General features: G+C 38.5%; 1 protein-coding gene across 2 annotated transcripts in view; it reads right to left on the reverse strand.

Annotated features, from left to right (window-relative positions):
• The window catches only part of LOC133551324 (LHFPL tetraspan subfamily member 7 protein), a 282,153-nt gene that overhangs the window by 202,297 nt on the left and 56,888 nt on the right, over positions 1-22,968 (reverse strand). The window contains exons 2-3 of one of the 2 annotated variants that reach the window (XM_061897916.1): positions 12,165-12,303; positions 1,701-4,180 (exon numbers count right to left, since the gene is read on the reverse strand). In XM_061897916.1, the coding sequence (XP_061753900.1) occupies positions 4,038-4,180; positions 12,165-12,303 (282 nt within the window). In that variant the 3' untranslated portion in view covers positions 1,701-4,037. Of the gene's footprint in view, positions 1-1,700; positions 4,181-12,164; positions 12,304-22,968 lie in introns of those variants that run through there. The other variant, XM_061897915.1, reaches the window with a different exon arrangement.

The raw sequence follows: 22,968 nt of genomic DNA on the forward strand, positions 1-22,968 counted from the left end.
TGTGTGAGAGTATGCAATAAAAGGTAAAAGTGATGGTGAATGTTTATCTATCCATTATATGTACATTTATTTATATTTTGTAAAGTAAATGCGTACAGCATATATGGGCATCTACAGAAACAATATGGTTTGCCTGAGCGGCTTCACAGGACAGATTTAAATAATACATAACTATTTTATTATTCTTTTACTTGGGCAGGATTGTGGACGCTGGCAAGCCAGACTCGAGCCACAGGCCGTAGTGTGGGGATCCCAGCTGTATAACCCACTCTAATAATATTCTACTCCATTTAAGTTATTATTTACATGCTATCGATTTTGAAGTAAATCTAGTACGACCCTGAAGTTCTTTGAATCCTTGCATGTAAAACTATTCTCTGTGAAATGTGTTTTGTGTTTATAAAGCTGGATGTCTGCCTGGAACGTATGAATTAATTTTCATTATTTCTTATGAGGCAAAATTGCTTGGTTTTCCTAAAATGTTGGTGTTCGGAAAATACCTCTGTACTTTGTTGCTAAGTATATTTCTTTACAATGCATATTATGTTGCTTAATGCTACGCTAGACTGAGAAAGATGAAAAAATATATATATATAGACAAATTTGCTTTCATTACGTGATCATCATAGGCACAGTGGACGGCCAAGGTACTTGTCAATCAATCAATCAAAGTTTATTGATGTAGCCCTTAATAACAAGTGTCTCAAAGGGCTGCACAAGCCACAGTGACATCCTTGGCTCAGATCCCACATCAGGGCAGGACAAAACTCAACCCAATGGTACTACTTGTATATAGTAAGCCAAACTACTAGTTATGTATGTATTTATTTTATTTAGCCTTATCTTTGATCCGTCCGTATAATGTGATTCATTTTCTTTGCCTACAAAAAAAAACAGCATTTTTCTTTATTTTGACAAAAAAAACTAACAAAAAAAAAATAGTGTGTGTGTTTTTTGGGAACAGTTAATAATAGTTATGTGCAGTAAAACTTTTCAGACCTCAACTCCCTTAATTTGTGTTCCTAAATTTGTGTTTGACGTCTTCTTGATGTCCGCAGTTATTGTTTAGGTTTACAGAGTAAACAACTAAAAACTAAGGTTTTGGACATTGTTTTCTCTAAACGCATTTGTCTAAAAATGGCTAAGGACACACATTGTTGTGGGTTTCCTGGACTTTATCATCATCATCACTCAAGGAAAAATCTAATCTGCGGGAGAGAATTCCAATGATCATTTTCAAGTAATAATAATAATGGATTAGATTGCCCTGCGATGAGGTGGCGAATTGTCCAGGGTGTACCCCGCCATCTGCCCGATTGTACCTGAGATAGGCACCAGCGCCCCCCGCCACCCCAAAGGGAATAAGCGGTAGAAAATGGATGGATGGATTAAATTTTATATCACGCTTTTTTATTATTAGATACTCAAAGCACTCACAGAGAAGTGAGAACCCATCATTCATTCACACCTGGTGGTGGTAAGCTACATTTGTAGCCACAGCTGCACTCGGGTAGACTGACTGAAGCGAAGCTGCCAGTTTGCGCCTACGACCCTTTCGACCACCACCTATGATTCATTCATCATTCATTCACCAGTGTGATCGGCACCGGGGGCAAGGGTGAAGTGTCCTGCCCAAGGACACAATGGCAGCGATTTGGATGTCAAGAGGCGGGGAGCGAACCTGCAAGCCTTAGGTTTCTGGCATGGCCGCTCTACCCACTTTGCCATGCCGCCGCTAGTATGTTTCTTTTTTTTGAGTCATCAGCTTGAAGCGTCCCTCGTCGTCATGTGACATGAGTGCATGTCTGTAAAGATTTTACTTCCTGGTTTCGATGTGCAAGATCGCCCTAACCTTAGGCAATTGTGACTCATCATAGCACCAACCAATCATCATGCTATACCTTTAAGACCTGTTTAATGTAAAATACAGTCATAATTTCATACAAGACATATAAGCAGGGGGTGCCCGCTCCTTCTCTTCATCAGTTTGGTGATTCTTTTGTCAACATCACAACAGAATTTGGAAAACGTGCACATGAAAGGTTCCTTGAAGAATCCATAAAGCAAAATTTTAGTGATGTTTGCTATTTAAGAAAAGTCAAATCAGTCCACAAAGTATTATTGACATAAGTAATGGCCTGTCATTACTTCCCGGACTGTAATTAAGTTGTTGAAGGGGACATGTTGTGCTAATGGACTCCACAGCTTTCATGCAGCCTGACGCGTTCATCTGTATCAGGGGAATGATTGACAGCTGGCGTAGTATCATATGGGCTCAGGCAGCGGCAACCGGCACTGAAATAACACAGCATTGTGCTTTGATCAAAGCGACTCCCTATTTTCATCGCCACGCTTCGGAGGACATCTGCATAGCCGCTTTGCTCAAGGGAGCCCTGAAACAGCAAGCTGAGCCTACCAAGCACTGGCATAACAACACAAGACATAAACACACAATATTTTCCATTCCAAGAATAATGTGAACGCACAAAACAAATCTCACCGATGGGCACTGAGATGTGAGGACACTTTTAGTGAGAGAATGTGTATGGAAGTTACAGTTGGACTGGAAGGAAGTTAAGGAAGTGTGGTGGAACATTTCCTTACACTCACATTCCCTAAGCTGAAACTCTTAAGTCTGCAAATGTCTTAAAAGTAAAAGTGATGGTATATGTACATTTATCCATTTAATTTGTCATTCATGTTTGTATTGTTTTCTGCATTTAAAACGATAACTAATCCCATAAAGAAATTGTTTTCTGTTAATATTCTTGGGTGTATGGAACAATTTCATTAGCAGTACATTAATTCTTATGAGTAAAATGGCTACAGCTTTCCTTCAATCTGGTTTACTAACTAAAACTGTATTGACTCAGAATATTAATCAATTAAATCCGCATGTATTTGTAATAATCTCAAAATTAGACCAGTACAAAAATTATATTTCAATTACAGTGTAGTTTTTAAAAAAAAGTTGCCAAACCTAAAATATCTTACTTCTTAATTTCCCATAGGTTATGATGAACGTTGGAAAAATAGTGTTTGAGTATTTTGCAACTCCGAACAATCTAAATGTAGTTTTGAATTGCTGCATTGTTTTATGTTCACAGTTTGCTTTCAGTAATTTGTTGTCATCAAGGTGACATTGGAAAAGAGAGTTTGCTCTCAACTGGACCTCAATGAATAGATAAAAGATGAAAAAGAGAGAATGTTCCTACAGTCATTTTTTGAGTACCTTGGCTGTGTTTTCAAAATAAAACACTAAAACACACACAACTGTTGCAGGTTCAGAAGAAACACACAAACATCTCCCATTACTTGGAGAAAAAAAGGCACTGCATGGCTCATATTTCTTTCAGGAGCACAGAAAATGGTGCTTCAGGCGATTTCTTTTTATGTCAAGCCCCATGAAAGTCCCAAAGAAACATTTTAAGTCTAAAATATTCTCCTCGATAGCAGCTTTGTCAATTAAACAAAAGAAACAGCAGCTGTTTTCAAAATATTTGTGTCGGATTTTAAAAGTAAGGCAATGTTTTAAAATCAGGCTGCAAACTCAACGTCAAACTCAAACGTGTACAGCAGATCATAAGCTGGTCGATTAATTGAAAAAATAATTGTTGACTAGTCGTCTATTAGTTCAGTTAGATAGTTATTTAGTTAGTTGCAGCCATAGTGTTCAACTATTTAAAATGTTTTGTTATATTGCAAACTACTACTTCTCTTTCTTGGCTCTAGGCGAAGGCGGTCACACTCCCCTCCCTCTCTGTTTCTGCCCTGCTTGCCTTTTTGGAATTTTCCATACTTTAAAAGCCTCTCTTTTTGCGCTGGTCTCCGAAAAGTAAACATCTGAACATGGAATTGATCAACTGGACTCTCAATGTAATTTAAAAAATGTTCTCTACAAGGAGCAGACGTTTGTTGGAACATGTCCGTCCTGACGGAACATTTGCTGCTGGGTACATGAGGGACTCGTGGGAAAAACGGCGGATCCAGTGCCTCTCACTGCTTTCTGTCGAGGAAGTGGAAGATATGTACTGTATCTATTTGGAACCGTGATTGCAGGGCATCTGCTGATTGGACTGAGCGTTGCTTTGGTGTATCGACATTTTGGAAGACGTTGGAAACCGTTCAAGGAACCCACAATCTGCCTGTAGCAAACTGGACAACATCATGGAGAGGCTTTCTGAAATGCAAAGATTGATCAACTTGAGAGTCAGAATAGATGATTAAGATCAGACAAGCCATTGGAATTTGTATTTTTGCCTGGAAAACAACAATCCTTATTTACAATTCGACTCCCTCAAATGGCCTCGGTGAGGCCATGCTCTAAACATCCCAGGAGGACACCACAGTTATAGCTGCTCTAAATTCCCTCCTTCAACAACACCTGGGGGTTTGATGTTCGCCGTGCCTGTAGAGCAATTCTAGGCCTATAGACATAACAACACACACACCATGGACCATGAACCGAACAAATCCATGCATACCCCCCACGCCTTTGCCAACACTTAACTGGTAGGACGGTTAAGTGTTGCAAGTCTTGTGGTTTCTGTGTCGTAACATGTGTGTATGTGCTTATCGCGGCTATCAATTTTTTTTCTTGGCCCCAGACTGAGCGGTCCTCCCCATAGGAGCCTAGTCTGAGATCGACTTTTTTGTTTAACTCAGCTTGCATGTGAACTCTGGAGCGATGCGGTTCACTTGAGCTCAAATGTGAAAACTACACCGACCTAAGTCGGATAAGTGTGGAAAAGTAAAAAAAATGTGTTGCTATCTCGGCTCTTCTATCTTCCTCCGTATGTACAGTATAAACAGTGTATCTGTGTGTGACAACAGCGCTCTTTAAAAATATGTTTTTGAAGCGTTTCATGAAATCTGAGCTTTGTAAATATAACAAATCACCAACATCTTCAACTAGTTAGAAATATTTGAGTTATGTGTCGTAATGTGTGTGGCTCCTGTGATCACGTCTCCTCTGTTTTCAGCCATGCATTCATTTGTTCATATAGTTGCATATGAGTGTGTGTTGTGTGTGTGTGTGTGTGTGTGTGTTTGGTGTCTGTGTCCGTGCGTGCGTATGTGATAATGGGGGTTCTGGGTCATCGGGGTATTCTTTTTAACTTTATAAAGCACTTTGCGTTGCATTTCTTTCATGTATGAAAAGTGCTTTATAAATAAAGTTTGATTGATTTATTGATTGAGGATAGCTGCCTAGAAAGGCCCATATTTATGTATTATGTCATTTACTGTGCAATGAATACAAAACATGCAACAAAGTATCTTCTTTTTTTTAAATCTGGATCAGCGTACCACACTACATGGGAGAATGTGGCCTGAGAGGAAAGAAAATGCAACGTGGTAAGTCTTCTTTGTGAGAACATTCACTGACATCAAACATTCCTCCCATCATTTGTCCCATTACGACGAAAGCAGCCAACCGCAACACTGAAATTAAAGCCTCCATCTAAACCTGATTGTAACATTCATTTTGAAGCAGTCTTAATTAGCAAAACCACACTTCAATAAATGTCCTCAGTACAACTGGTAAATCCTCACATTTGTTTACACACACACTCGCGCGCGCACAGACGCACACGCACTATAGAAGCGCCGAATGCAATGGTTCTTGACCACTAAAAAGAGGCAGCCAATGAAATATGCATGAAAAGAGAAAAGCTCCTGCCTTTAACACACACAAATGTCTTGCCTCTTTCACATGGAGCATTAAACATTGATGGCACCACACAGCAGTTGAACCACTGGAGAGCAGCGTCATGCTACTCCAGTGGAGGGTGAGCAAGTTTACCTCTTATTCTGGACCTCCATAATGGGCCGACACAGACGATGTGTGTGGGTTCATGTGAACATTGCAGGACATGCCATATGTGCATCTCAATGAGAAATATTTGTAATAATAAATCAAATATGTTTGCAGCTTTTAGCTTAATTCCTTACATAGAAGTATTGCTTTCACACACATTCTTGAGTATGTTTACTAGGGGTGTGGGAAAAAATCGATTCGAATACGAATCGAATCAAATATGTTGTGCGATTCAGAATCGATTGTCATTTTTAAAACATCAATTTATTTATTTTTTATTTATTTATTTATTTTCTTTTTTTTTATCAATCCAACAAACCACTACACAGCAATACCATAACAATGCAATCCAATTCCACAACCAAACCTGACCAGCAACACTCAGAACTGCAATAAACAGAGCAATTGAGAAGACACAAACACGACACAGAACAAACCAAATGTAGTGAAACAAAAATGATTACTATCAACAACAGTATCACTATTAGTTATAATTTCAGCATAACAGTGATTAAAAATCTCTCATTGACATTCTCATTAGACATTTATAAAAATTAAAAAAAAAAAGAACAATAGTGTCACAGAGGCTTACACTTGCATCGCATCTCATAAGCTTGACAAAAACACTGTGTCCAATGTTTTCACAAAGATAAAATAAGTCATATTTTGGTTTGTTTAAAAGTTAAAACAAATTTACATTATTGCAATCAGTTGATAAAATATTGTCCTTTACAATTATAAAAGCTTTTTTTTTTTTTATCTACTACTCAGCTGGCATGTCAGCAGACTGGGGTAGATCCTGCTGAAATCCTATGTATTGAATGAATACAGAATCGTTTTGAATTGGAAAAATATCGTTTTTGAATCGAGAATCCAATCGAATCGAAAAAAATCGACATATTATTGAATCGTGACCCCAAGAATCAATATTGAATCGAATCGTGCGACACACAAAGATTCACAGCCCTAATGTTTACTGTCAAAACGGTGTTTTTTATGGTGATGACCACTTACGATAGTTAATCTTTAAATAACTCTACATTCCTATTACCTAAATTCATGAACCTTTACATTTAACACAAAGTATAGCATTCTCTAGTGCTGGTAGCACGAGGACCAGTACTGTACAGTGAACAGTGAGTGTGTATAGTGAACACTTCATTAAATATAGCACTATAATTTCAACAGAAGACTTGTATCAAAATGATCTGTACTTAAAAAGTAATACACAGTTAATACAAGTTTAGTTTGTTCTATGACGCAGCTCGCACCTTGAAAAACTCATGGAGAAACACATTGAATAAAATCAATTTAATTTGTGCTTGAACCCCACAAAACAACAGAATTTTAACAAGTATAATTCCGTTTATAAAGAAAAACTAACTTTTTATTGTATTAAACAAAATACAATAAAATGTTCTACACACAACTGTAGTTGTTTTATGAAGGAATATAAAATTTACCATGGAGAGTGGACTTTCTGCAGTATCGCGGTAACACACCACCAGCATCCTCTCCATAATTTCATGGATAAATGTCCACGCTTTGGTTATTATTTTTAATGTCCTTAGCTGGCGTTATGCATTCATCCTGCTTCAGTATGGTGCGGACTAGCAATTGTAAATTATAACAGGAACTGGGTTAATTAGGCACCTCGATGGGCAGTTCAAGGGTACACCATATGTACAAACAAGTCAACAGCAGAATTTAATAACGTCCGGAGGAACCTACCACATAGCAAAGAGCGAACACTATTTCATTTCCTATTATACAGCTCATTTTTATTTGACAGTTATTGAACTATTTCTTAGTGACATCATGCACAAAAGTGCACTAATAGCTTGTTTTAAAATGTCTCTGACAATCGTTCCCTTTCTGATTTGGAAATGACATGAAGGTTTGTGCCATTGCTTAATAACTGTTTAATAAATACAGTTTTGGTCAATTGACTTAGTTGTAATTTCCTTCTCTGCATGAAAGTTTAAAATGAGTATATATTAATGCAGTATGAACAAGAATGTTTTAATTTAGACACATAGAATCATCATACTGCTGTGATTATATGTATCAAGTGTTAATTCAAGGCTAAAGCAAAATATCGAGATGTATATCGTGTATCGCGATTTGGCCTAAAAATATCGAGATATTAAAAAAAGGCCATATCGCCCAGCCCTAGTACTACTGTAATGCAACGTTTTGATGGTCACTGTCAAAGAGGTATTATTGGAATTGCAATTATTATTCCATCCGTTTCCTTGCATTTTTGTGGGACTTGAGATGAACAAAAACTCAACAAAAGTTTATAGACCCGGTAAAAAAATGAAATTTCAGGGTTTAAAAAAAAAAAATTAACAACTGTCATTAAATTTGGTGTAGACATCGGTCATGATATGATGCACAAACAAGTCTCAAAAACTGATGTCAGCAAACAATAAGGAAGTCAGTTTGGTTTGAACTAGCCAAAGGGTGATACTTTGACAAACTCCGCCTATAGACTTCGAGCAAAATTACCCAAACCAAAATCACTGAAACTAGACTGATTGCATTTTAGCCATTTGTCATAGATTGTGGATGGGGCATGGCGACAAACCTTTATGGTCACAAGTCTGACAATTCACCCCAAAAATGTATAGGTTAAAAACTCGGCTCTAACAAAGTCAGATCTTGATCACAATTGCTGATTAAATTACTTCTTAAGTTGTGCATTGGCCACCTCCTATATTAGTCACGTGCACTAACAAGTGGCAACAGAAAAAAGTCCACTGGCCAAACAATGTTTAGCATGTTCTGGCCAGGGCCTGTTCAATGTTGCTAGTTGTTTTGTTTATGCTTGGATTTGTAACGTTCTAATGATCCCACCTTGCTCCACATCACATACTAATATTAGCCATGCGTTGACAGTATACATTGCAAAGTACTTTGCCATGAGGCCTCAGCACTCACAATATTGTGGTGGAAGCTGTGGAACCTTCGTCCACCTGAACAAGAGCTGACCTACAAACACAACAAAAGCCCAGTTCCTCACTTTCCATTGTTGTTAGGCAAAGATTGTTACAAAAGACACACAGCACCTCACCAGAGAACAGAATGACACACACACACACGCACACACTAGTCTCAAGAGTCTGTAGCTTTGCCACAAACTCCTCCTCACCATCCCAGAGCGCCACTGATCTGAAGAAGATTGGAGAGTATCAGCTTCACTTTAAATCTACCGTGTGAAAGTTTCTGCACATTCAATGCATAGTAAACCTTCCCAATGAATTCATTGTCTTTGATAAGTTAAATGCCACATGCAGGGAATAGAAATAGCTTATTGATATCTTCACAGATGGAGGGTTGTTCACTACAGTGTAAGGTAAATTAATAGGGGTTCCCTTATATTTACAAATTCCTTTTTAATAAGTTATAACAATAGTATAATTTAAATTTGTCCACGTTAGTTTATGTCCCTCATTTTAATGAAGGGTTTTCATGACGTCCTAAGCAATAACCCTATTTTTGTCATGGTCATCATACAGTACCACCTCTGACATGATTACAGTATAATACACTCAAAACTTAACAGGACAACTTAGAAAAAAAAAGACTGACAAAAAATTAGGCTTTGCTACACATCGTATAAAATATCCAACTATTTTTTGGTTTTCTTCAGCAAATAGTGTGATGTTAGCACTGTAGTTCACATTGCTATGCTAGTGTTTGATTGATTGAGACTTTTATTAGTAGATTGCACAGTACAGTACATATTCCATACAATTGACCACTAAATGGTAACACCCGAATATGTTTTTCAACTTGTTAATCAATTCATGTGCTTGCTGTACGTGATCTATGACATATACATTATATTGTAGGACAAATGTAGAGTTTAGTGTGCATATCAAAAATAGATAAAGTGCACACTAGCGCTTTGAGCAACACACTACGTCGGAAGCAAATCAGAATCAGAAATACTTTATTAATCCCCGAGGGGATATTACAATTTTCAATAATTTTCAAACATGGACAAACCCAGCTCATTCGCATTGAAGCAACAAACACCCAAAAAATGACGTGGTCTCAGCAGGGCTTTATCGGATAAATCAGTCCCTCCAGGAAGATGCCGTGTTGCCATCGTGCCAATTAGCGCAAATTAATCAAAATGCCCGCAAATTAAGCAGGCCTCACAACTTTATCCAATGCCAGCAACTTCCCCGCAAATTTTGGCCAATCTGCGTGATTTCAGAACTTATTAGTGTTTATTGTGTAGAACAGGGGTCCCCAAACTTTTCGACCCGGGGGCCGCATTGGGTTAAAATAATTTGGCCGGGAGCCGGGCTGTTTATATACATATATATATATATATATGTATATATATATATATATATATATATATATATATATATATATGTGTGTGTATGCATTTTATAGCGGCTATGAGAGTCTGAGAATAACAAGCAACAAGAGGTAGAAAATGAATTATAAAGGACAGTTTTAACAACAAAAAAAAAATATATATATTATTTTATTTTTTTCAACTTGGGACTTCCCGCGGGCCAGATCTCGAACGCTGGTGGGCCGAATCTGGCCCGCGGGCCGTAGTTTGGGGATCCCTGGTGTAGAAGAAGCAGGAACAACAACAGTGCTCAAAGGGCACGATTATTGTCCTCCTGTCTAGCTCAGACCTACTTCTTTTTCATGTTCATGACGCTAAGCCTTCTGGGTAATGTCATATATGTACACCAACAAACTGATGTCCTCGCTTTCTAGTCAACATGTGTTTATATATTTATTCATCCAGGTAAGGCAATTTAAAAAATATTCTAATTTGCAATGCTGACCTAGCAAAGAGTTAAATTTTACATAACCGAGATGTTGATGTGTGATGATAATTGTCCATCTTTTCTAATTTACCAACAAAATATACCACTACAGATCGCTCTCAACAGTTCCCATATACTCCTAAAGTGCTGGAGTAAATGTGTTGGAACATAAATCAATGTTTAAGTTGAAAAAACACTTTGCAAGTGTAAAATAAACATGCAGAATATCTGCAACTTGTGGACAACAGAGCATACAGCGGACAATCAGGAACCCATTGGTAATGTTTCTTTATGTAATTACAATTCATTATTACTATTATTAATACAGTACTTTGACAATGAGCTCGGAAGGTGTGTGCTTTTTACTGCATCGAGTAAAAGTTAACTTTTAAGTCTGTGCTATATAAAATGAGTAAAACATCAATACAGTAATTGTTTTCCAATGTGCTTTTTTTTGGTTAAGGTCACAAGAAACACACAAAACATTGATAATAAATGTTCAATGTTCAAATTCAATACTATCAACAAAATAGGCCTCAAAACATCTTTCTAAAAAAAAAAAAGGAGCCACAATTTCCAGCATTTTAGGCCACAACAATCACAAAAAAAGCCTGCATAATCCTACAAACTCTGGTGGATGCATTTGCACTGAAAATTATTAAACAAATATTGTTGAATATACTATAAACTGTAGATATATACCAAACTGTTGTGATAACAGATATTTACATAGAAGGATTTTGTAAATGTTTATTTACACACCTTAACAGTGCATTTTAATTAACACAGAAGTAAAACGACTGATCAAACAAAACAGAAAAGTCATTGATGTCTTCATTCATCCGTTATGAGAAAAATAAGATGTTCTACTTTTTAATAAGGCTTCAAGATGTTTATCAATATTCTTCTTCATTGTATTTTGTAAACAATTTGAGTTTGAACAGTTTCTTAAAGTGGATAATTTTAGTATATCGTTTGATTTCTTTGCTTAATCCGTAGATGAGCTGCACATTTGTATAAACTGAAGTGTTCAAAGCTTGGGGGAAAAGTAGCGGCATATCGTCCAGAAAATACGGTAATTAAAAATAAAAGTTGAATAATTTTAAGTGCTGCAACTACACTCAAAAAAATGTTTTCATTGGAATACTATCCTACAGTGACATGATTGGCAATAAAACGCTAAAAAGTCAGCAGAAACACAAGCCCTAAGGCGTTCTAAATGCAACACAATTATGCTTTGTGCATACAGTAAAACTATGTCTCAGTGTGAATAAAAGCATATAAAAGTAACCAATGACCTGCTCTTAAGGAGGAATGTTTTTACTGCAGCTTCTAAATCAGTGTTGACCTCACCTCTACAATGAAGCAAACACGTCCAGGTTGCTTAGCAGCTGCTTTCCTCCGTTCTCTTATGATTTTTTTTACTGTAGGATTTTTTCACTTTTGTCTAGACAACTTTTGAATTCAAATCTATTATCCTATTGTACAGTATTAGTACTGTATGTGCACCATGGTGTATTAGAGTGTGTGTTGAGTCTGACCTGCAGCCATCTGCATGTATCCAGCCAGGGTGCAGATCCTCCTCTCACATCCTCCGCCGGGCAGGAAGATGGTGATGATGGCCAACAGGGAACTGACAGCGAGCAGAGCGCACCCTCCCGAGCACAGCACCGCACTGGTCTGATGCACAAAAACACATACACAAACATATGAGCTTAACTTTGTTGTAACAACTTAATTATGAGCTTAACTTTGTTGTAACAACTTAATTGGACTGTATTTCGATCAGAACTCATACGGGTGGGACCAGTAACAGACATTTGAGCACACATTGAATTAAATGTCACCCCCAAGAGGCAAACGCATGTCTTTTGGTGGCAGCATGCAGCTTAATGTGGCAGGTTAATGGCCGTCTCAGTTTGAATTGCGCACTCTGTGGAGAAACTACAGACTCCTGTCCCCACTTATTATACAAGTGCTTCATCACACCCATGCTGCAAGCTAAAGGAGGGAAACAGACAAAGGAAGCACTACTACATTAGAGAAGCAGTCCTTGTCATATTTAGCAATTACAGTGTCAATGATTAAAAAAACAATATTGTCTTTCAAGGGGAAAGAGACACCTCAATACATTCAACCAGACCCAATGTTCATGTAGACTAAACCTGGGCATTCTGCGGCCCACAGGCCACATCCGGCCCTTTGTGCGTCCCTGTCCGGCCCGTGTGAGGCCAATCATAAATTACAAAATACATTTTAAAAAGTATCCATGTCGAGTGTGCAATACAACGGTGCTGCTTTTGTTATGAAAAGCATTATTTGTATTACTTCCGTGTGCATGTATGCGCGTGCGTGTGAGAATGTAAACAGCGGCAATCACAAATAACAAAATACATTTTAAAAAACATCTATGTCGTGCGTGCAATACAACTGTGCTGCTTTTGTTTTGAAAAGTGTTATTTATGGACGTATGTCCATGTGAAACCTGTGAGTGAAGGTGCACAGCGACAAATGATGCCCGGTTACCACCGAGATGTCAGCTCACGCTAAAAAAAGAATAGTTGATGACGAATGCCGTGTTTTCAACAAGATATGGACTGCCAAGTATTTCTTTACAGAAATTAAAAAGTAAAGCTGTGTGCTTAATTTGTGGTACACAGGTTGCTGTGTTTAAAGAATATAATTTGAATCGCCACTACACTACGAAGCACGAGGAAACATACCGGATACTGTCTGATGAAGAGTGTGCAAGGGAGGCTGATGCGTTGATGGTAAAACTGCAAACCCAAGAAGGATTTTTTGCCAAATTTCACACCCCCAGATATGCAGCCGTCAGGACAAGTTTCGTCATTTCTCACAACATCGCCAGAAAAAGTAAGGTGTTTTCTGGCAGAGAATTTATTAAGGAGTGCTTATTGGACTCTGTTGCACTGATATGCCCGGAGAAGAGGGGCGCATTTAAGAACGTGTCACTCTCCCATTGCTAGAAACTTGGAGCTTCAGCTGAAAAACAGAACGGCCTACTTTGACTTTTTTTCGCTGGCTTTGGATGAGAGCTGCAGTGTACGTGACACCGCCCGCCTGCAGAATTTCAAATCACGGAGGAGCTGGCAGCCATGCAGTCAATTAAAAGGGACAACCACAGGTTGTCAGAGGTAAATGCGTGTTTGGACATGGTAGGACTGAAATGGGACAAGCAGGCAGGTGTGACAACAGATGGTTGTCCAAATCTGACAAGGAAAAATGTTGGACTTTTAAAGAGGAGGCGGGATAAAGTGACAGAAATTAACCCTGTACACAAATTGACATTTTTGCATTGTATTATACATCAGGAAGTTGTTGTGTAAGACAGTGTTAGAAATAAAACCATCAAAAGCAATCTGCTTTTGTATAAAGTTAAGTTAGGTTAAATTAAATTAATATTATTATTTTTACTGCGATGAGTTGGCGACTTGTCCAGGGTGCACCCTGCCTTCCGTCCGATTGTAGCTGAGGTAGGCACCAGCCACTCAAAGGGAATAAGTGGTAGAAAATGGATGGATGGATTATTATTTTTATTAATCATTATTATTATTATTATTATTACTATTTATCTTACGGTATATTAAAAGTAATATTGAGCAAAATTGAATTGAAATATTCTCGATGTGGCCCTCCAGCAGAGCTCGGGTTGCTCATGCGGCCCACGATAAAAATGTATTGCCCACCCCTGATGTAGACCACCAGTCTGTGTTGAGGTCTGACATGTTTATTAACTTTACCTTTGACATTAGCCAGACGAATAGGGTGGTGCGTAACTGGCAACCTGGATGTGACACACTCACAGACTTTCAAATTGGTCAAACGGTAGAGGGCGGGGCATCAAAAATGAAAACAATAACAATATTTCGGGGCTGTAAATCAAATTTTGAAATGAGCATATCCCGGCTGAACTACTGTTTTCAGTTATCGAGTTATTTGAAAAGAACATGATTTATTAATGCCTTTTGACATATCAGGGTCATTCAATGATGACTTGACATGAAATTATTACATATGGCTCCTATAACACATACTAACACAACCAAAAGTACATAAAAATAAAACTGCTGGGTACTGGTATCGAGTCCCAGAAAGCAGGAATTGGTACCATATTGTTTCAAATGGACCCTGCGATGAGGTAGCGACTTGTCCAGGGTGTACCCCGCCTCCCGCCTGATTGTAGCTGAGATAGGCACCACCGCCCCCCGTGACCCCAATGGGGAATAAGCGATAGAAGATGGATGGATAGATGTTTCAAATGTGATAGGTACCCAACGCTAGAAATAACACCCACAGTCCCAGTTACACTGGTAAAGGCAGGTCTAGGTGCTAACGGTCCATCAGCGGCCACGATACTATAACTATTATTGTTCTGACTGGTTTGGCCAATACTACTGTAATGATAGTTTAAGTTCATTTTCTATTTTTATGCTTGAACATGCTTAATTTAGGCCAAAAATACACAGACTATGCTTTAAAAATAAAATGTGATAGAGTAAAGCCACAAGCGCAATGTGGCGAGGATCCACAGTAGTGAGGATGATCAAGCAAATAGTGAGTTTCCTGATGCATTTGCTGAGATTATAATAAAGGTTTAAAGGTAGAAAAAGGAAGATAAGTTTTTTTTTATTAATAAAATTTAACACTTGCATTTAATGATTTGTTTTCATTACTTTTCAAGAATTCTGTGTACAGTGTGAATGTTACTAGAGGGAAAAGTTCAGACTTACACAGAAATTCGACCTACTACCCAACGGGACACGTTCGTAAACAAAAAATATAAAAAAATTAAATGTTTTTTATTTCATCTTTATTTTACCAGGAAAGATCAATTGAGAACAGCTTTTCATTTACAAAGATGACCTCTCAAGAGGCCCCAGCAAAAACAAAACACAATACAAAGATTAACAACACAACACAACAATAAAAAACAATAAAAAAAGAGAAGAAAAAGACCCAAGCGGGAAAACATTAGAAACACTTCATCATATTGTGCAGTGCTTTTTCTGAACCACAATGATATTGTGGAAAAAACTTAACCCAATGGGACAATGAGAAACACCTCCCCCTCCCTGGGTGACTGGGTGCAATGGATACCCTGATATATTTACCTTTCAAAACCAACACTATGTGTGTGTGTATATGTGTGTATATCTATATACATATATATATATATATATATATATATCTATATATATATATATATATATATATATATATATGTACATATATATATATATATATATGTATATATATATATATATATATACATATATATATGTATATATATATATATATATATACATATATATATATAAATACATATATATATATATATATATATATATATATATATATATATATATATATATGTATGTACGACAAAAAACCCTGCATGTCAGCTTTGTGTTATTAGCATTAATATTTCAACTTTTTAGCTTTGCCTTACACCTGTTTGCTTGCTCGTTATTCTTTATATTATTGTTTTTTTTTAGAAATAGTATTTTAAGAATGTACCATGGGCCATTCAAAAAAAAAAAAAGTTAAAGTGTGCATATGGCTGCCCTTTGGACACCTCTAAGTCAACTGCATTTTTTTTTTTGTACATTCTGTGATTGCATTGCGAGAATTATTGTAAATGCTTGGTGTGGACACACAGTAAATTTACAAAAAAGTGTGTTTTTATAATTGTGGCCAGTGATTGTACAAAAAATGTAATGTCCCGAGAGTACACATATTTAAAAAACAAACAAAAAAAAAACTCACTTTTTAATTAGCAGACGCCCTGATTAATCACCTAAATAAATGTTTTGATGTTTTTTTGTTTGTTTTTTTCAAAATTGCACCAATGTCATTGCTTCTGGTTGCAGGAGCTCTGCGCTCTTGTGTATCCCCTTTTGTGTTTTTCCTTCTTGTATTCATGTGTTTTTTGCCTTTTGGTTCGGGCCCATTTAGGACTGCACAAAAAGGAGTGGCACTTTTGTGACGTATGCTGTGATTTTTGGAGCTTTTTTTGTAAACTTTTGAAATCTGCCTGGGTTAGCACTTTGGCATTGGCCATGTTTGCAGAAGCAACTGGATATATGTCTGCTCGGAAAACCGGAGGCGATATGGACAAAGTTTTACGGTGCTGAATGAGCGAATTAATGAATGACGGATTCTCGCTTATCCGCTCTGACTGGACATTGGCCGAGTTGGCTCTCATGGTTGCTTTGTTGGGTCTGTTTTCGTCTATGGCCGTTCTGCCCTCCATCCCAGCAGATGATGGTGTGGAATATCGCAGAGGCCACTGCAAAGTACAGTATGTGGGTGTTGAAATTATGCTTTTGTCTTGTTGTGTTGTTTGTCTTAGCATGATGCTATCATATCTGCGCAAAATGTATAAAGCTGTATTTACAAGTGGCAGCTAGTTGCATCAGCTCTGTACTCTTTTAATGTATTTTATGTCCTTTGTGGTCTTTATTGTGTCCCCCTTTCACATTGTTTATACATTATTTTTGTGGAATTTTTGCATCCGCACTGCAACCACATAACTTCCCCACTGTGGGATGAATAAAGCCCCTCCTATCATATCCTCCCTAATGAAGCAGATCGTAACCATTAACACTATTGTACAACGTAGGATACCTTTCTGCAGCTGCACAGGTTTGCCGTTGAGCGATTTAAATTGGGTGTAAATAACTCCTAAATAGGTTGTAATTATGCGTGGATAACTGGGAGTTCCCCTGTAACAGCTGGAGCTTGAGTGCAAGGCAAATAATAAATTACAAAGTGCAAAAGATTTAAATGTGCAGACTAATTCTCCTCGCCACGTAATACTATCAGACAATAACAGGTGAAAGTCATAAATCGTGAAGAAGCAGCCACCGCCTCTTGCAGCAACATGTACATGAAAACACTAATAAAAGTAAGGACGACAATGCTCTAAGGAGACACGGCGCCTTTCGACAGGAACTTAATTGTGTCCATGCAATAAACACAGCCTGCGACTACTAACTGCACACAAACATCATGCAGTTGCATTGAATAATAAAAGGACATCTGAAGGGGACTCTTACATTTCTGATTACATAAAGGAAGAGAGGAATTCCACTGCTCAGTGCAATGAAATTTAATTGTGTCCTCAACTGGGACTTAAGAGATGGCAATCTTATTAAACAGTCACTCTAGCCCGGATTGTTTTAGAGGAAAGTGGAGTCGACATCAGTGTCAAAGCGAGGACAGTCGGCCACTAGAAGCCCATTAGCACTGAGATGCAGTTGTCATTTTCACGAAAGGGTCACCTCAGTTCTCATTCAAGCACATTTCTTCTTGCACTTGTTGTGGAACTTCATCTCACACAACCACCTTTTACATGCTGAATAATATACTGTATATGTCTTCTTATTGATCTTCACCTGAGTTTGTGCTTGTCTTATGAGCGTTTGTATGTGTGCGTGTGTGTGTGTGTGTGTGCGTGCGTGCGTGCGAGTAGCCTGCAAATGTCTCACTCGCCCTCATGTACACACTGACTAGAATGCAGGATGGAGGATGGAGAGGATATGAGGGGCAGCGAGACAAGTGGAAATTAATCACCTCACTAGTGGATGGGGTGCCCAGTTGAGCCTAAAGGACAGACTACAAATAGGATGTGACAACAGCATCACTTAACACAAACAAACACACGCACGCACGCACGCACGCACGCACGCACGCACGCACGCACGCACGCACGCACGCACGCACGCACGCACGCACGCACACACACACACACACACACACACACACACACACACACACACACACACACACACACACACACACACACACACACACACACACACACACACACACACACACATCTCACGCAGCACCACAATCTCGCTATGTGGTTAAAAGGAGGGATGTTGCATGTGGAATATTTTAGAGTGCACAAGGTTCAAATTACAGTTACTGAGTGGAGTCTGTAAATATATGTTATGATATGGACCACAGGATGCAGAGAGAGCAAGCAAAGTACAGGTCACGGCGCAAGTGCATGCCACTGCGCATTCATCAATAAGCAGCGCATCTCGGGACATGCCCACGGCCACTCATCTCCTGCGTTCCGGGCCAGAACGTAATCATCTGTTCGGGTACCGGAAGCGATCATCCAGCTATATGCAACCTTGGTCTCTCTCTGTGTGTTCGCAACCGTCGTGTTTGATTGGTCTCGTGTCTTCCTTTTCGTCCTTCCTGCAGTCTGCCTTTGTTCCACGTGACGATTATTGTTTGTTATTTCATATATATATATATATATATATATATATATATATATATATATATATATATATATATATAATCAATACATAGAGCTAACTACGCCCCTTTGTTGTCTGTGCCGTCTACTCCTCCTGTACATAACAAAAACACCCTTTAATAGGGAAAACACCACAAAAACACAGGCTTCCTAGATGTCCACTATTTTTCTGGCCAAAGTTGTACTTTGTTTTAGATTTCCGTATTAAACTTCTAACTCGGTTGCTCTCCGGCGCACCGTGGTAAGGTGGCTGCTTGGATCAAACCAAGCTGGCCAGACCTTTTCGACCAACATTAGTGTGTGAACTCACCAATGCGCTTTTGGAAGAATGGTGGAAAATTCCTACAAACACACTCCACAACCTTGTGAACAGCCTTCCTAGAAGAATTGAAGCTGAATTAGCTTCAAACGGTGGACCGACATCATATTGAACCCTTTTGTTTAGGAATGGGATGGCACTTCAAGCTCATATGTGAGTCAAGGCAGGTGGCCAAATAGTTTTGGCAATATAGTGTATATTCAATTGAATAGACTGCAATGACAAGATACTTAATGTTCAAACTGGAAAACGTTATTTTTTTGCAAATATTAGCGCATTTGGAATTTGATGCCTGCAACATGTTTCAAAAAAAGATGGCATAAGGGGCGAAAAAGACTGAGAAAGTTGATGAATGCTCATCAAACACTTATTGGGAACATCCCACAGTTGAACAGGCTAATTTGTAACAGGTGGGTACCACAATTGGGTATAAAAGCAACTTTCATGAAATGCTCAATCATTGATAAACAAAGATGGGGCGATGGTCAACACTTTGTCAACAAATGCGTGAGTAAATTGTCCAACAGTTCCAGAAAAACATTTCTCAACAAGTTATTGCAAGGAATTTACGGATTTCACCATCTACGGTCTGTAATATCATCAAAAGGTTCAGAGAATCTGGAGAAATCACCGCACGTAAGCGATGATATTACGGACCTTCCATCCCTCAGGCGGTACTGCATCAAAAGCCGACATCAGTGTGTAAAGGATATCAACACATAAGCTCAAAAACACTTCAGAAAACCACTGTCAGTAACTACAGTTTGTCGTTACATCTGTAAGTGCAAGTTAAAACTATACTATGCAAAGCGAAAGCCATTTATCAACAACAAACGCTGCCTGCTTTGCTGGGCCCGAGCTCATCTAAGATGGACTGATGCAAAGTGGAAAGGTGTACTGTGGTCTGACGAGTCCACATTTAAAATTGTTTTTGGAAACTGTGGACGTGGTGTCCTCCAGAACAAAGAGGAAAAAAAACATCCGGCTTGTTATAGGCACAAAGTTCAAAAGGCAGCATCTGTGATGGTATGGGTATTGGTGCCCAAGGCATGAGTAACTTACACATCTGCGAAGGCACTATAAATGCTGAAAGGTACATACAGGTTTTGGAGCATACTGTATGTTGCCATCCAAGCAACGTTTTTTCTTTTAGTATAAGGCAGAATCCCAATTCTCCCCCCTACACCTTGTACGAGCCCTTCCACCTCGGTTTTACGCGTTCACATCAAGGTAAGTCTAGTCCCAATTCTCCTGGAAGGCAAAGGGAAGGGCTAAGTGCCAAGGAGCCTATCGTTCACAATCAATATAAGAGGCAAGACAATGGATGTATTTATTTTTTTAATGCATTCTAGTTTCTAAATAACTGTATAAAAAGTCTGCCTATAACTGAGTCAATAGAAGTCCTCTATTCCGGCCATAAATCCATCTAAAATACATCCAACCCAGCAATACTCCATTTATATTTTGTGACTTGAATATTATCCAAGTATTAGCAATAATGTTATTATAAGCGCTAAAGCAGAAAAACCATTTTTAGCGGTGCCGTGATCAGAGGGAGCTAACAGCTTGTTATTGACACAAGTGGCTGCGGTGAGCTGGTTTCATGCCTTGAAAGTAAAAGGTTAATTTCAGATCACAAATAATGCCTCACACTTGGATAGTAGAAGGATCAGGACATAATCTGACAAGCTGGTCAACTTTGGCATCCAATTTAGACCCAGAAATGGCGAGAAAAACACAAAAAGACGCTTGGTTCTACCTTTGTGCCTTGCGAGGGTTATGAGTCATTCTTCATCTAAATGGGAATATATGAGCATCATATCAGTCGGCATCCTAATGACAGCAAACATTGTACAGTAAGTGATGCTTGGTGGATCTCATAAAATCTGCAGTGAGTAGTAATCAGTGACTTTGTTGAAAAAAAAAAAAGCAAAAATTGTAATTCGTTTTTTAAATGAATGTGCCGCTGAATGTTTAAACTGATCAAAATATATAAATTATAAATGTTATTATCTGGATATATCTTTGTTTTGCAATCCAGCTTGATGCACAGATATATTGTCGGTTCAAACAAATTAGCATGTTTTATTTTTTTTACATGGACCCGCCATTGTAACTTTATATTTGTTTGGATGTGTGGCAGGAAAATAGAATGTGTGCGCTGTTTTTTCTTCTATAGTTTTGGTATTTCCGTTGGCTTTATTTTCTTACAGCAGCACTTATTACACTGGATGCGATTCACTATTGATAGGACACCGCAGGGACCCATTTATTTTTTCCAATCCAAAACAAAAATGAAGCACAAACATTCCTGTGAGGTCATGTCCTAAAATGCCCATTAAAAGTGGTACATACTATATCTCCCGCTTGTTTGAAAACATAGCAAAACTCCACAGGTAATTGGGAAGCACTGGCGTATTTTAGATAAAATGTATTCTTTTTGAGATTAACAATTAAATATTACACTAAATTGTTAAGGTAGCTTAGCATTTATTGGCTTTTTTTATGTACAACCATGGGGCGGCATGGCGTAGTGGGTAGAGCGGCCGTGCCAGAAACCTGAGGGTTGCAGGTTCGCTTCCCACTTATTGACATCCAAATCGCTGCCGTTGTGTCCTTGGGCAGGACACTTCACCCTTGCCCCCGGTGCCGCTCACACTGGTGAATGAATGATGAATGAATGATTGGTGGTGGTCGGAGGGGCCATAGGCGCAAACTGGCAGCCACGCTTCCGTCAGTCTTACCCCAGGGCAGCTGTGGCTACAGATGTAGCTTACCACCACCAGGTGTGAATAAATGATGGGTTCCCACTTCACTGTGAGTGCTTTGAGTATCTAACAAGAGAAAAGCGCGATATAAATCTAATCCATTATTATCATTATTATAACCATAGAGAAAGTTTGGACCCTCCTGCGTTAGATCAACCATCAGCATCTGAGAGGCTGAAAACTAAAAAGACAGCGACAACAAAAACTTGTCTCATGTTTTTTTCCTCTTCATCTTCACTGGTGAAGGGGGGAAGAAAAGAGGAGGTATGGTTTGAAATGTGGGCGAATGGAATAAAAAAAAAAAAAGAACAGTCAGCCAAGAAACTTGCTCACTCTGCAACTTATTTCCCCTCACCTCCTTTATTATAGATCACAAAGGTGGATCAGACCAGATGAGAGGATCATATAACAGGTTTGAAATGTGCGGGTACCCTCACAGCCCGATTTAATGATGACAACATCGCGGCCCATCCAGAGATTCATTCAGATCTTATAATAGGCTGCTGGTGAGTAGTCAGAGATGAAGAACCTTGCCTGAGGTTGCTCAGCTCTCCATTCTCTCTGTTATTGATTAATAGGACCACTGAAACTTTAATGTCCTTGTAGCTTTCAAAGCAGCTTTTAATAAAAAAAAAAGACAAAATGAGGCAACAAGACAAAAGAAAACAATGTTTGGCATTGCGGCAAACAGCAGAAAAGAACATCAAATGAGAACTATGAGATGAAATGAAAGTGTCACAGAAATGTAGAGAAGATGTGAGTAAGATGAAGAGAAAAGAGCACTTCGCGTTTTCTTTGTCCTCCGCTGTGTTGGCAGAACAACACTACATGCATCTAGTTGCTACTGATTGATGCTCCACTGCACTTAGTCCTGTTGGCGGGATTTAAGATGAAGTCATTTTACACAACTAATTGTATACACAAACCCTATACATACTGTACACTTAAAGTGAGATGTC

Source organism: Nerophis ophidion, linkage group LG04 (assembly GCF_033978795.1).
Source record: "Nerophis ophidion isolate RoL-2023_Sa linkage group LG04, RoL_Noph_v1.0, whole genome shotgun sequence".
In the NCBI taxonomy this organism is placed as follows: domain Eukaryota; kingdom Metazoa; phylum Chordata; class Actinopteri; order Syngnathiformes; family Syngnathidae; genus Nerophis; species Nerophis ophidion.